The sequence below is a fragment of the Miniopterus schreibersii genome (genome assembly GCF_964146895.1).
Source record: "Miniopterus schreibersii genome assembly, chromosome: 10".
Lineage (NCBI taxonomy): Eukaryota > Metazoa > Chordata > Mammalia > Chiroptera > Miniopteridae > Miniopterus > Miniopterus schreibersii.
Genome location: NC_138110.1, coordinates 14,664,781 through 14,677,349, shown reverse-complemented (window position 1 = coordinate 14,677,349; position 12,569 = coordinate 14,664,781). Strand labels below are relative to the sequence as shown.

Here is a 12,569-nt window from a genome sequence, read left to right as displayed (position 1 = left end):
GATGCCCCTCTTAAATAAGTGATGTTCTTGAACCAAGCCTTCTTCTAACCAGAACATTTACAATAAAACTGAGCAAATTCTGTTGCTATTTTTTTTTGAAAAGGAGATGCGTTGTAGCTTATATTAAGATGTTTTTTGTGGGTAATGAATATTATAATAAAGGCTATGTATATATATTTTTTTCCACTGACTTCTGATTTTTGTTTTTTTGGGTATTGAGTATAGTCCTGTTACTACCAAACTTTTAATTTTATCACACCTTTCTCTTTCCTTAAAGGATTTCATGGCATATTTATTGACGTATCAAGTAAAAATCAATATGGTTTTAAGCATTAACAACACTCTGTAATCTTTGGAAATGTCCTAGAAGTTGTAAAATAAGTATTAATGGTCATGGTATAGCCACTAAAGGATAATTCCCAACGTGGGTAGAAATAAATGATCAGCTATAGATAATTAGATGGGTGAAAATTTGGGGAATTGAATACATGGAGCCCTTTCTATGATTTTCAGGGTCTCAAGTGTGAAATGGAAGAACCTGGATCCCAAATTCTTATAAAGTGATAATTCATCTAGATTTGAGCTATCCCAGGTTACCCATACCAGAACACGTGAGTGGATTTATCACACTCTTAGTAGATAGATAGTTCACGTTAAGTAATCCTTTCAGTACACTTCTCGTTAAAAGTTTTCAGTTTCCCAAGGATGTAATAAAAACTCTGGAATTTGTGGTCAGGAAACGTGAAATTTAATCTTGACTTTACTGAAATCTATAAATTTAGGCAAATCTCCCTGACTTCCTGGGCCTTAGTTTTTTGTTTTTGAATGTTTGTTTTAATTTGTAAGATAATAGTTGTTGATTTAGATGCACAATGTCTTTTACCTCCACTAAAAGAAAAATAATTTATACATAAATAGCGGAAATCAGATTATAAATAAGACATGAACTAAATTGGCTTAGCCAGATTTTGCTGATCTGAACAAATTTTATATGCCTTTTAATATTTTTCCTTGAAATCTTTTCAGAGTGTTTAGGAAAAAAACTATGGCTGATTAAATATTTTGGGTTAATAGGGAAGATTATCTTTAAAGTTAGAATATGAGTTTCATGATATTTTTGCTTCTAAGTAGACATCATTGGCTCTCGTTGATAGAAAATTCTTGGTATATTTACTTAGTATGTATATTGAAAATACTGCTTAGTTAGTGGAGTTTACATGAGCTGGGTTATTAACTGATATTTTCACTTTCATTTAGGTTTTGGCTAATTTCTTTTTTATAATTTGTAAATGAAAAGTATCCTATTAAATGTGAAATATTTTCTTACAGTGATCCATACGTGAAGCTTTCATTGTACGTAGCGGATGAGAATAGAGAACTTGCTTTGGTCCAGACAAAAACAATTAAAAAGGTAGGTGTCCATCCTAATTAAATTTCATTTAAGCCATAATTTAATCCAGTTAGATTATGTATTTTGGTTCTTTAGAAGTTTATATTTTAAGATTAAGATGGCAATTTTTTTTTTTTTTAAGCATCTCCCAGTATTAAATCTGTAAATTCAACATACACCAAACTTTTCATTGTTCACCCAAGATATGTTTCTGGTTTTTAGTTAAATGACTATAAAAACAGTATTTTAAAAATAAATATTATTATAAGTAGCAATTCTTTTTTCTTTGAAAGAGTACAGCAAAACAGGGATTTCTTCATGTTGGCTAATTTTTTGTAAAGAAATTTAAAATAATTTTAAATACATTTAATGAAATAGAGTTGCTTGGGAAATTGTCGGCACAAAGGGAATGATTTAACTTGAAACAAGTACTTCAAAGAAGCAAACTACTTCCTTAGCCACATGAAAACAAGTAAAAAAATATTAATAATAAAACTATGTCTATGTGTGTACATATGTTTTTTTCTAAATTCCACATACATGATTTCATTAAAGATGTTTCCATAATTATATTTTAATTCACCTCTCTCCATGTTTGTATAATATAAAATATTTGCTCCATAATTTGAGCATTTGTTGAAGATGCTTTTTTTAAATCCAAAGTGCTGTTCTTCATGCTTCAGTGCTATTTATGGATTACTGATATTTTCTCCAAACTACCTTTGGGCAGTGAGATGACACTGTGATAAGCATTTCCTTGAGAGCTTGATGGCTTTTTTTAAAAAAAAAACACAGGTAACTCTCCTGCTCTTGTGCAGCGGGGGCTCCATGGCCAGGTCATTTTGCGCAGGGAGCGGCGGCTGTGGCGTGTCCTCCACCTGGCACTGGGCCTGGCATTAAACCCGTCTTGATCAGCGGGGGGATGCCTGCGAGGGAGGGAGCCATTGTTTGCTGAGCCGGGCGCTGCCACCGGGTCGCTGACGGTGGAGAGGGAGCCCGCCCTGCAGGGAAGGCCGCCCGCTGAACGCGGGGGAGCGGAGCTGTGGGAGAAGCTGCCGGCCACCGAGCCGGTGCCTCGGGGAAGCTGAAATGTGTTTCCTCGGAGGGGAGAGGGGCGGCCCCCTCCCGCCTCGCCCCGGTGGAGGTGCAGCTGCCGCCGGTTAGTATGACTGCGCTGTGCGCGCTGGGCTGGAAGAGCCGCTCCGCCTCCCCTCCTGGCCCTGTGCCTGGCCTTTCCTGCGTGTTGTGCTCTCACGTTGTTGTTGTTGTTTTCTTCCCTCGCCCGGCCTTTGCTTCCTCCCCTCTGCATTTCCACGAAGCTGGGCCCCAGGATGGCTGCAGCCCGAGGCAGGCCTGGGCCCGCCCTGCCTTCCCCTGGCTGCCTGGCGCCCATCTCCCCTCCCCTCCTCCTTCCCATCGCCATCCCCGCTCCATTCTCAGCTAGAAGTAGGAGACCCTGGTACTCAGGGTGAGATTTACCGTTGAGTTGTAGGTGGGGAAAGCGCTGATTTTTTTTAAAATGCCAGTTCAATGTTACACACATTCTATGTTTTTTTATTTTTTGTGGTGCATTGTGTTATTTATTTATTTGGTTCTTTCTGCACTAGTATGTTAAAGGAAATAGGTTAATAAAGGCAAATATTCTGACTGCAGAATATCTGCAGCCATAGGTGAGGTTGTGATATTTTGGTGTCAAATTTTTGCATATAATTTTTGAGACATATATTTATTTAAGAGTATTATGCATGTCCAAAATGTACAAGCATATATGTATGTCTATATGTATATGTAGTCTTTCATAGTATCTGTTTCATCTTAGTTTCGAAGGATGTTTGACAGCCCATCTATTGTCTGTGCTGAGGACAAAATGTCCTTTCCATGTTGTTGTGTGATATGTATTTAAATAGATTGACTTGGAGATGGATGAATGGATGAACAGATAAAAGGAAAGATTGAAGGATAGGGAGAGGAATATTTTTAAAACTGTCATTTTGAGAAAAAATAATTTCCTTTTGGTTTATACCAGCAGATTTTTTTTTCTTGTTATAAATCCAGTCATCAATATTGTTTTTATAAAATGTTTTTTAGATTTGAGTATTTAATAACTACTGAGTACTTTCACCCTCCCACCACCTGCTTCACTTCTCTCCAAAACGCATTTGTAGCACACAGGTTGAGGGGAGTGAACAGGTTTATTGCCGTCTTGATGGGATAACCATATCAATGTTAATTTCTTGAAAGGTCTCTTTATAGCTTCATGATGATGGCTCTTTGCAGGTCCCCAGTGTTATTCCTTCTGGTTGATAGCTTGCAGTTTATGGTTTCTTACCTATGAATCATCTTCCTAAAGACATCCCTTCCCCATCTAGTTTGATTTATAGAATAGTCTCAAATAATTGACTTAATGCTGCTTTTTTTGCCATTTTGAGAATCTCTTACCTTTTTTTAAAATCAGAAAAATGGTCAAGTAAATGTATGAACCATGTACTAGTAACTGTTGAAGTTGTAAAGACTGTAAAAGATATTACAAGATAATTTCTCTTCCAGACGCTGAACCCAAAATGGAATGAAGAATTTTATTTTAGAGTAAGTTTTTCATTTTTTGTAACAATTGTTATTGATAACTAGATTGATCTATTATCCAAATAGATTCATATTGAATGAAAGCTGTTAAATTTTTATTGTGGAATTCCTTTCAATTTGAGAAATGGTTGGGTAGCCTCCTAATGTGTCCTAAAATTTCAAAGATTGTGATGTGTGGTAACAAAATCTGACTTGTTTTCTTTGGAAATGTTTTAGGGGGAAAAAAATAAAAGGTATCCACATACCATATTTTAACTTTTCTAATCAAAATTTTCTTTAAAAAAGTAAGGTAAAATGTCATTAAAACAGTAGCTTAATTAACTCTATGAGATATGGATTATGAATTAATTATTTTAGCGATAGGATAAAACAATTGAGGCAATGTGATTAAAAATAAGCCTAGCCCGGCTGGGCGTGGCTCAGCGGTTGAGTGTTAACCTAGGATCCAGGCGATCGGGGTTCGATTCCCGGTCAGGGCACATGCCCGAGTTGCGGGCTGCAGCCGATCAGTGACTCTCTCATCATTGATGTTTCTGTCTCTCTCTCTCCCTCTCCTTTCTTCTCTCTGAAATCAATAAAGATATATTTTTTTAAAAAAATAAGCCTAAATATTACCAATCATGTTCCAGTTAGGAAGGGAATTTTTTTGTAATTCAAATATTTAGTGTGTGTGTGTGTGAAACTACTTCTAGAGTTTAATTATCACTGAATTAGGTGAAATTTCCTCAACCTTTTGTATTTAATACCTAGAAGAGCTATATGTAGAACTGACTGAATTCTGTGAATTAATAGGGATTACTGTTTGTGATAGTTGCTGGGGTTTTTTGTACTGAAATTTTGAAAATATTAAACTGCTCAGCTATTTAATGGGAAAAAAGGTGTTGGGTTTTTTTCTCTTCAAAATGAGTATATTTTCATTGTCTGTGATATTAAAAACTACTTTACCTTCAGAAATGTTCCAGACAAGATATTTTGATTAGTGTAGAGTCCCAAAGAACAATATTACCACAGTATTATCATTAGACCATTGTAATTGGTTCTGATTTCTTCTTTCAATCACAATAGTATTTTATATGCTCCAAACTCAGATCACTAGATACATGTTTTCTATTATGTTCAGAGCTGAAATATGGCATTGATATTTTAATACTTGGTGAGATCCAATGTGTAGCCTTGACCAGATGTATTTAAAATCACTTCGTGAAGGACTGAAAAGCTAGTGGGGGCAGATTGATGTTATTGGCCATTAGTAACTCTCAAATAGAGCTTTCCACTCATAAAACTCCAAATTACTTACACCCTTCCAGTTTAACACCTTGCCACGTTTATGTAAATGTTAGTACATCCAACAATTTTTTCAACGAATCTTGGCTATGCACACATGTAAACTCTATTTTTCTTGGCTTTTTACAAAAAGGCCTTTGTTTTATTCATCCCACAAATCATTATAGAATGTCTACTGGGTGCCGGCTCCTGCCATGGCCATTGGTCAGCAGCTCATCCCTTCACAGAGCTTAGTCACTAAACCCTGTGCCCGTCTCCTTGCTCCATCACTAGGCCTTTGAGGGCAGGCCAGGGCCCAAGCACAAGTCCTGCTCTCTGCTCTCTGTATGTCAGACGTTATTTCATTCTGTTCTCCATCACGAAGCAGCCGAGACTTACTGACAGTGGACCTAGAGCTCTACAACACGCAGCCTTTGTGACCCAGGAAAAGCCACCTGAGGACTCAACATTCTCTGCAGGTTCCTTATCACTCACATAGGAGAGAGAAGTCCTCGCTGGATAGGGCTGTTTCCACAATTTATATGTGAAAATATAAACGAGAGCACCTACCACCATGTCTCACACGTGGTTGGTACTCAGGAAATGATACCTGATTCTGAGTGATGATTCCTGCCATTTGGGGGAGGTTTTGGTAAAGAGACAGAAAGAAGCAAAATGACATTGAAAGCCCACTAGCTCTGACATTGACCCCACGGTTGCTGGAAGGGGAAGACATCTTTTCTCTCTTTGTCTCTCTAATGATTCAAAGCATGGACTCAGAGATAAGCACGCCGACCTGGTTGGGGGTCTGCTTGCCTGCATACTAGCTGTGGGCTCTTAGGCAAGCCACTCCACCCGTGGTCTCAGCTCCTCATTTGTAAGATTGGGGTGACACAGGTCTGTGGTCAGGATTAAAGAATATCATGTGTTTTTGATATTTAATGAGAAGGTACTGCCTGAAAAATAAGCAAAATGTAGTAAATGGCTGCTTTTACTATTTTTAAATTATTTTAGTTATTGATATTATAATAGTAGTAGTAGTAGTAGTAGGCCTAAGAGCTGTCGTCAGGCATGGACCTTGTGAAGATATAGCCTTGGTCTAGAGCAGCGATTTTCAACCATGTGTCGCAAGAATTTTTAAAACATGCAATACCAATTTAGTCAGGGGCACTGACCTCTTTTCCCTTCGATTGTCAAATAAAAAAATGACAACAGCCAATAATACAGTAGCCGTCTGGTGTGAACGAATCCAAATTATACCTATTTTTTTGTCAGATTGGCAAAAAAATGTATATTTTTTGGTGTGCCGCAGAATGTTACTAATTAGTTTATGTGCCATGAGATGAAAAGGGTTGAAAATCGCTGGTCTCGAGGCATGAGCATACCTTTTGTAGAGGAGTTTGCAAAACTCTTCAAAACTCTTTAGAATTATCTTTTCTGATGTTAGAGAAGCAGCTAAAAGCGTTTTCTCTTAATATACCTCAATATGAGGCATAGAACAATATAGAAGTTGATAATGGAAAATTGATTTAGTAGATATAGAATTTCCAGAAGAGGTCAGTTGTTCAGATTACACATTTGATTTGGGTGCATTATAAAGCGTTCTGTTCTTTCTCTCTTATTTCATCCTGTGAATTAGTCCTGCCCATTTTTGAAATACTGTTTATGTCTCAATAGGTAAACCCATCTAATCACAGACTCCTGTTTGAAGTGTTTGATGAAAACAGATTGGTAAGTGGGTCTCTGTTTTTATTTTTGCTTTATTTTTAAAAAAACTTGATTTTTAGAGCAACATCTTTTAAAACTCTGTTTATGTTGTACTTCTGACACCCACCCATGACTTTATCTTTGTTCCATTACTAGCTCACGATTCTAACAAATATTTTGTATGGCTAGGACAGAAATTTTACTTGTATATGTGCATGTTTTTATCATAGTTACTATTAATAAAAGTCACACTGATGATATATCAAACCATATGCTTATGTTCTGCTGGGATACAGAATGGTAGGCAAATCTGTAAAGAGGCCATGGCTCGTGTAAACAAACTTTTCAGCGATTTTAAATATAAGCCAGACTACAGTACTCTCACATATCCAATTGTGAATCTGTGGTGATTCTCCTTGGGGAAATTAAAATCTAATTAACAGTAGATAGCAAAAAGTGAATCTATATTTAGCAGGTAAAATTAAGCTGTATTTTAAAAGTGGTCCTTTCTCAAGGGAAATTAGTAGAAAGTACTTTTAAAGAACCAAAGATATGCCTGAGGCATAAGACCGATACAAACTAACATTTTATATAGATATTGATAGATAGGTATGATACAGATATACCTCTATATGTATGTGTGATAAAACTAAGACTTCGTTTTAGAAATGGAGTTTTAGAAGCAAATTGGGCTTGAAGCATTTTCCAGTTACCTAACTAGAATGTAAACATCAAGTACCCATGAGTCAAGTGTTCCAACTATGAAAACAAACTTTGTTATGTGCCATCTTTTAAGGTACTCTAAGAGGAGGCATTATACAGTGTAGTCAGTTGTCACTCAAATTTCCTTTCCCTGAAACTTATGTTTGTGTTTTTGGTTAAAATGACTGTTCTTGTGAACCCTTCCTACTGCAGAATTCAACTGAAATTCCGAGTTTTTAAATAGCTTGAGATTAGTAGAATATTGGATCTGGAGGAGCCTTGTAATACAACAACTGGCTTAACTCCCTTCCCTGTCCTTGCCTTTGAGAGAGGGGCGGTCTAGAGCCTGTACGTAATTTAGACATGGCAGTCAGTGGCAGTGCCCTGGGTGAAGCTGCTGCTCTCCTAGTTTCAGGCTAGGGGTGGTGAATAGCTAGGCTTTTCACCCTGACTATAGAATTTGGGAGTGTGTGTAATCTCCTGTGCTTGGTATTATTTTCCAAATTAAAAAGCCAACAGAGTCTGGCCTACCATCCTGATAACTTTTCCATTAAAAATATATTTGGGTTCTCAGTGGCTTTGCATTGAGCTCAACTTTTTTTATCTTGGGTAGTAATTAGTTGTGCCGCATAACTAAATCAGTTTTGCTGCGTGTCTGGAGTTATTTTCTTGTTAAATTGAATGGGAGAGTCTGCTGACGGTGCCGTTCTTAGCACCCCCTCTCTCATCCAGCAGAGACTGTGAGTTATTAGGCAGTGCTCTGGAGAGTGACAGTAGTCCCTGGAGTCACCGATGCAGTCGCAGACTAATCCTTACGCTCTCATTTATTGAGTATAATAACGCTTCCTTAAGGTGAAGGCAGGGTCAAGTTTGAGGGAAAATTGCCTCTTGTCAGATGTGTTTTAATTCATACTTAATTTTTTTCTATTAAGAGAAATTCACTGTAAAAACTTTGTTTCTCATTCCTATCATCCAACACAGTGATTGTTGTTGAGATGACCTTGCCATGGGCCCTGATGTGCTTCCAAATCAAAGAGGGCTTTGAATGCAATGCTCTGAGAAATCCTGTGTGAATACAAACTTTATCTGAAAAACTATTTTATGATATTAATACTTAGCTTTGCCCCAGGCCATCTGCAGTGTTGTTATTGTTCGGTGAACCCTGCTGCTGGTGTTTTTCTCTCTGGCCATTAATCCAGCTAAGACAATACGTGACTAGTGGTACTTGGCAGTTTTAGCATTAAACAAACTAGCTTCCATTTCTCTCGTAGAAATCATTTCTGGCATTTAAAACACATGCCTTTAGAAAACAGGTTTGCATGTATGTAAGCACAGTGTTAATCCCCCATACCCTCGACTCCAGAGCTGTTGACAAAGTCATGCTTTGCGGATTTTAAAATAAACTATTTTGCCACTCTTTGCAGCTTGGTATTTCCCCCTCCTATTTTTTTTTTTTTTTTTTACTCCCTCCTAAATAAACCTCTTTGTTAAATAACCAATGTTTCTGGATCATGGAAAATAGTTTAAAACACACAGAATATATCCAAGTTTACAAATCTGATGACAGTTTTTTGAATGTGGACCTTTAGTTTTCTTTCTTCGCTCCTTTTTGGCCCTTTGCAAAAATAGCAAGATTCCATGCTTGTATCCCAACTGTATTAATATTGCTGACTTCTCACTGGAAAACAGTCAGCTCCAGGCAGTCTTTTTTTCTGTATGGTATTTAAGTTAGCCTACTACAAAAAGCACATGTACACCTTTCTTCAATTTCCCTTCCTTTGTCGGAGGAGGGGAGTGTATTATTTTTTTTCTCTTATCTGGCACATGGGAGAAAATGTTTTCTCCAGCTGGGTCCCTTTTCTCTGGTACTTCCCTCTCTGACAACCATACTGTGTGCGAGTTCAAATACACACCCTCTAAATGAAAAGGGTGGTAGAGCAGCAGGAGGCGGGCCCCTCACTGGCAATGTGAAAAGTTGTGCCCCTGGCCCGTAGCTATTTTGTGACTTGTAGATCAGGGTCTAATTATTTAGCATTAAAGGGACACTAATTCAGTGGGGGTGTGTAACTGTATTTATAGTACGTTTTATGAGTTTGCATTCCATCGGGGTAGTGTGGTGATATCATAAATAACAGGACCGTAACCTCCGAGGCTTGTGAAAGGGTTTTCCTAGAGCCAAGGCATTTTTGCTTGTCGTCATTGGGGCCTGCGGGGAGGTGGGGAAATACCGTGTGCGCTGGTGTGCGCGCTCAGTGCCAGGTCTGGCCGCGGTGAGGGCGCCCGGGGCCCCGCTCGCTCGGAAAGAACTGCCCTGTGAGTGCGATGCGGGCAGATTTATAGCGGCATGGCTCGGGGTGTGCTTGCTGCCCTGGTCAGCTGTGAGAGCTCCCTGCTGGGGCCACTCCTGTCTGGTGGAAAAAAGCAGCAGCTGGGAAGGTGCTGTTTCAGGCTCTTGCTGTTTAAAAAAAAAAAAATGAGAGCGAGAGGGGGGAAAACTCCACTAAGTCCACAAGCTGGCATTGGAGGGGGAGACGGCGGTCATGTGGTTCTGGCCACCCTACCCTCTGTCACAGTGCGGATGAGAGCTTTTTGCTCTTACCCAATCATGCCTGGAATGCCGCTGGCCACTTGGGTTATTTCTGCTATCTGTCGCTCGCCGGGCCGCAGTGCTAAAGGTTTGGCAGATGGGACGCTTTTTCTTGGAGTTTGTGCCTTCGGTTTCTGACTTCTGGCCGCGCCGGGGGGGTTGTCGCCGCTCGTCTTCTCCTTCCCTGCCCCCCTGGGCACCATGGCCCATCGGCTTCGGTTTCATTTTGGCTCCGGTCGCAGCAACACAGCCCCCGAGTCCGAGATCCTCGAGCAGGAGCGGGAGGACGACTTTCTCCTGGCCTTCCACACGCTGCCGCGCCGCAGCGGGCCGCACCCCTGCGCCCCGCGCGCCCCGGGCGCGCTCCCGCGCAGCACCTCCATGTTCATCCCGCAGCTCCTGGGCCCCGCGGACGCGCGGCCCACCCGCAGCTCGTCCGTGCAGATCTCGCTGCAGCGCAAAGCGGCCGACGGGGCCCCGGACACGTGCGGGCCGCCCGAGGGCCTGGACGGCGACCCCGGCTCGGTGTCTCTGGGCCGCTGCCCCGAGCCCCCCGAGCCCCAGACCCCTGAGTGCTCCACGTCCAGGGCCGCCAGGGCTGCGGGCCCCCAAGTCAACGGCCTGTGCGCCCACCTAGCCCGGGGTCCTGTGGCTGCCGCGGACGGCCGCGAGGAGGCTGAGCCTGCGGCCCCCCGGGGCCCCCAGGGGGGCGGGCTGCGGATCCAGCACCGCGCCTCCAGCGCCGACGTGCGCCAGGTGAGGCTGACGCCCTTTGGGGCCGACGGCCAGGGGGGCCCTTCGGCCCCGGAGCCCAGGCGCTGGTCCCTGCAGCACGTTCCAGATGCTTCTGGAAGCTCTGGGAAGCGGTGCTTTGTCTTCCAGCTGCAGCAGCAGCAGCAGCAGCCGCCGCCCCCGGGCGCGCCGGGCGTGGGTGGCGACTTCAACTTCGGGTTCACGGGCACGAAGGGGGACAGGTTGGTGCGTTACCCACGTATCCGGTTGGAGAGGAGCACTTCGTACCCCACGCAGCCCCGAGCGGAGCGCAGCAGCCCCACGGAAGAGAGGGGCCCCCCGGGCCCCCCGGAGACGCCGCCGCGAGGCCGCAGGGTGGCTCCCGAAATCCATAGGACGAATTCCGTGGAAAGGACGCCGCAGGGTCAGGGCTGCACGTTTAAGATCAGGCAGGATCAGAACGCGGGGCAGCAGCATTTCAGAATTCTCGTGACTCGGGGGCCGGAGGAATGTCACCAGGACCCCAAGGAGGGTCGCGCCGCCAGCCCGGGCGGCAGCGCGGCCGGAGCCGCGGTAAGTCAGCTCGCTTTCCGCGGGAGGGCGCGGGGGGCGGCGTCCAGCCCGCAGAGCTCCTTCTGCAGCGTAATTAGAGAAACCTTCATCCTGCGGCCTCCGGGAGGTTTCCCAGCTTCCAGGCCAGCGTAACTTAAGGCGCGGCCAAGTTGGGGGAGCGTGATTTGTGCCCCAGTGGGTGGTAGAGGTCCCTGAAGCCCGTTAGCATCTCAGCAAACCTCTTTTCTTGAGGTCCTCAAAGTCAAACAGCTCTCTCGGATTTGGAAATCGAAACACCCTCCCTCCCCCTCCTTATTTTCCCCCTTCTGAATAAAAGCATTTAAAAAATTTATTATTTTAAATCAGTCTGCCAGCGCGCCCCAACACGTGGATGTTGGAAAGGCATTTAAAAGCCGCCTGCAAATACAGCCTGTGGCCACACACTTCCCTTTTAAAATCGTTCTAATACAGGCCAGAGGATATCGCCCCAAACTCCAGACTGCAGTGTATAGAAACATGTGACCTTAGGGGCTTTTTGCTGTACTGGGTCGGCCCCTGGTTGTATCGTGGAGCTCCTTCTGTCCCATTCATGCTAAACAAGAGTGGGGCGGTGAGAAAGTGTTTTTGAAGCGGTCGGGCTGCTGGGCCAAGGCGAGGTGAAAGGGACTGGGGCTGGTTCATGGTCAGATTGCATGGCCTGCAACTTAACACTGCCGGCTGAGTGTCTAAGCTGGGATGCTGTGTATCGAATAGCCAGTGCCCTGTCTCCAGCTGTGGAAACAGATGCCCTAGGGCAGGTTTTGGCCTTTATGGCTCCTGTGTTCTCGCTGGCTCCCTTTCAGTGGAATGGAGAATAGAAAAATACATCTGTGAACCCCATCAGGCAAATGATGACTCTGCAGCTTCCATGGTTTATAGAGGGATGGAAAGTTTCATCGGTCAGCTTTCTTTTACTAGTCATCATTAGCTATTACATGTTTTCTTTAGTGAACAAACTCCCTATATTTTGAGTTGGAATCCCCCCCCCCCCCAAGTCTCAGGTGATTACCGGTC

At 42.8% G+C, this 12,569-nt stretch overlaps 1 protein-coding gene across 12 annotated transcripts in view; it reads left to right on the top strand.

The window, feature by feature from the left end:
* The window catches only part of NEDD4L (NEDD4 like E3 ubiquitin protein ligase), a 311,310-nt gene that overhangs the window by 171,903 nt on the left and 126,838 nt on the right, over positions 1-12,569 (top strand). For 5 of the 12 annotated variants that reach the window (XM_081149156.1, XM_081149154.1, XM_081149155.1 and 2 more), the window contains exon 1: positions 9,704-11,537. In XM_081149156.1, coding sequence (XP_081005282.1) covers positions 10,434-11,537 — 1,104 coding nt within the window. In that variant the 5' untranslated portion in view covers positions 9,704-10,433. Of the gene's footprint in view, positions 1-1,329; positions 1,412-2,314; positions 2,550-3,937; positions 3,977-6,913; positions 6,968-9,703; positions 11,538-12,569 lie in introns of those variants that run through there. The other 7 variants (XM_081149158.1, XM_081149157.1, XM_081149150.1 and 4 more) reach the window with 3 other exon arrangements.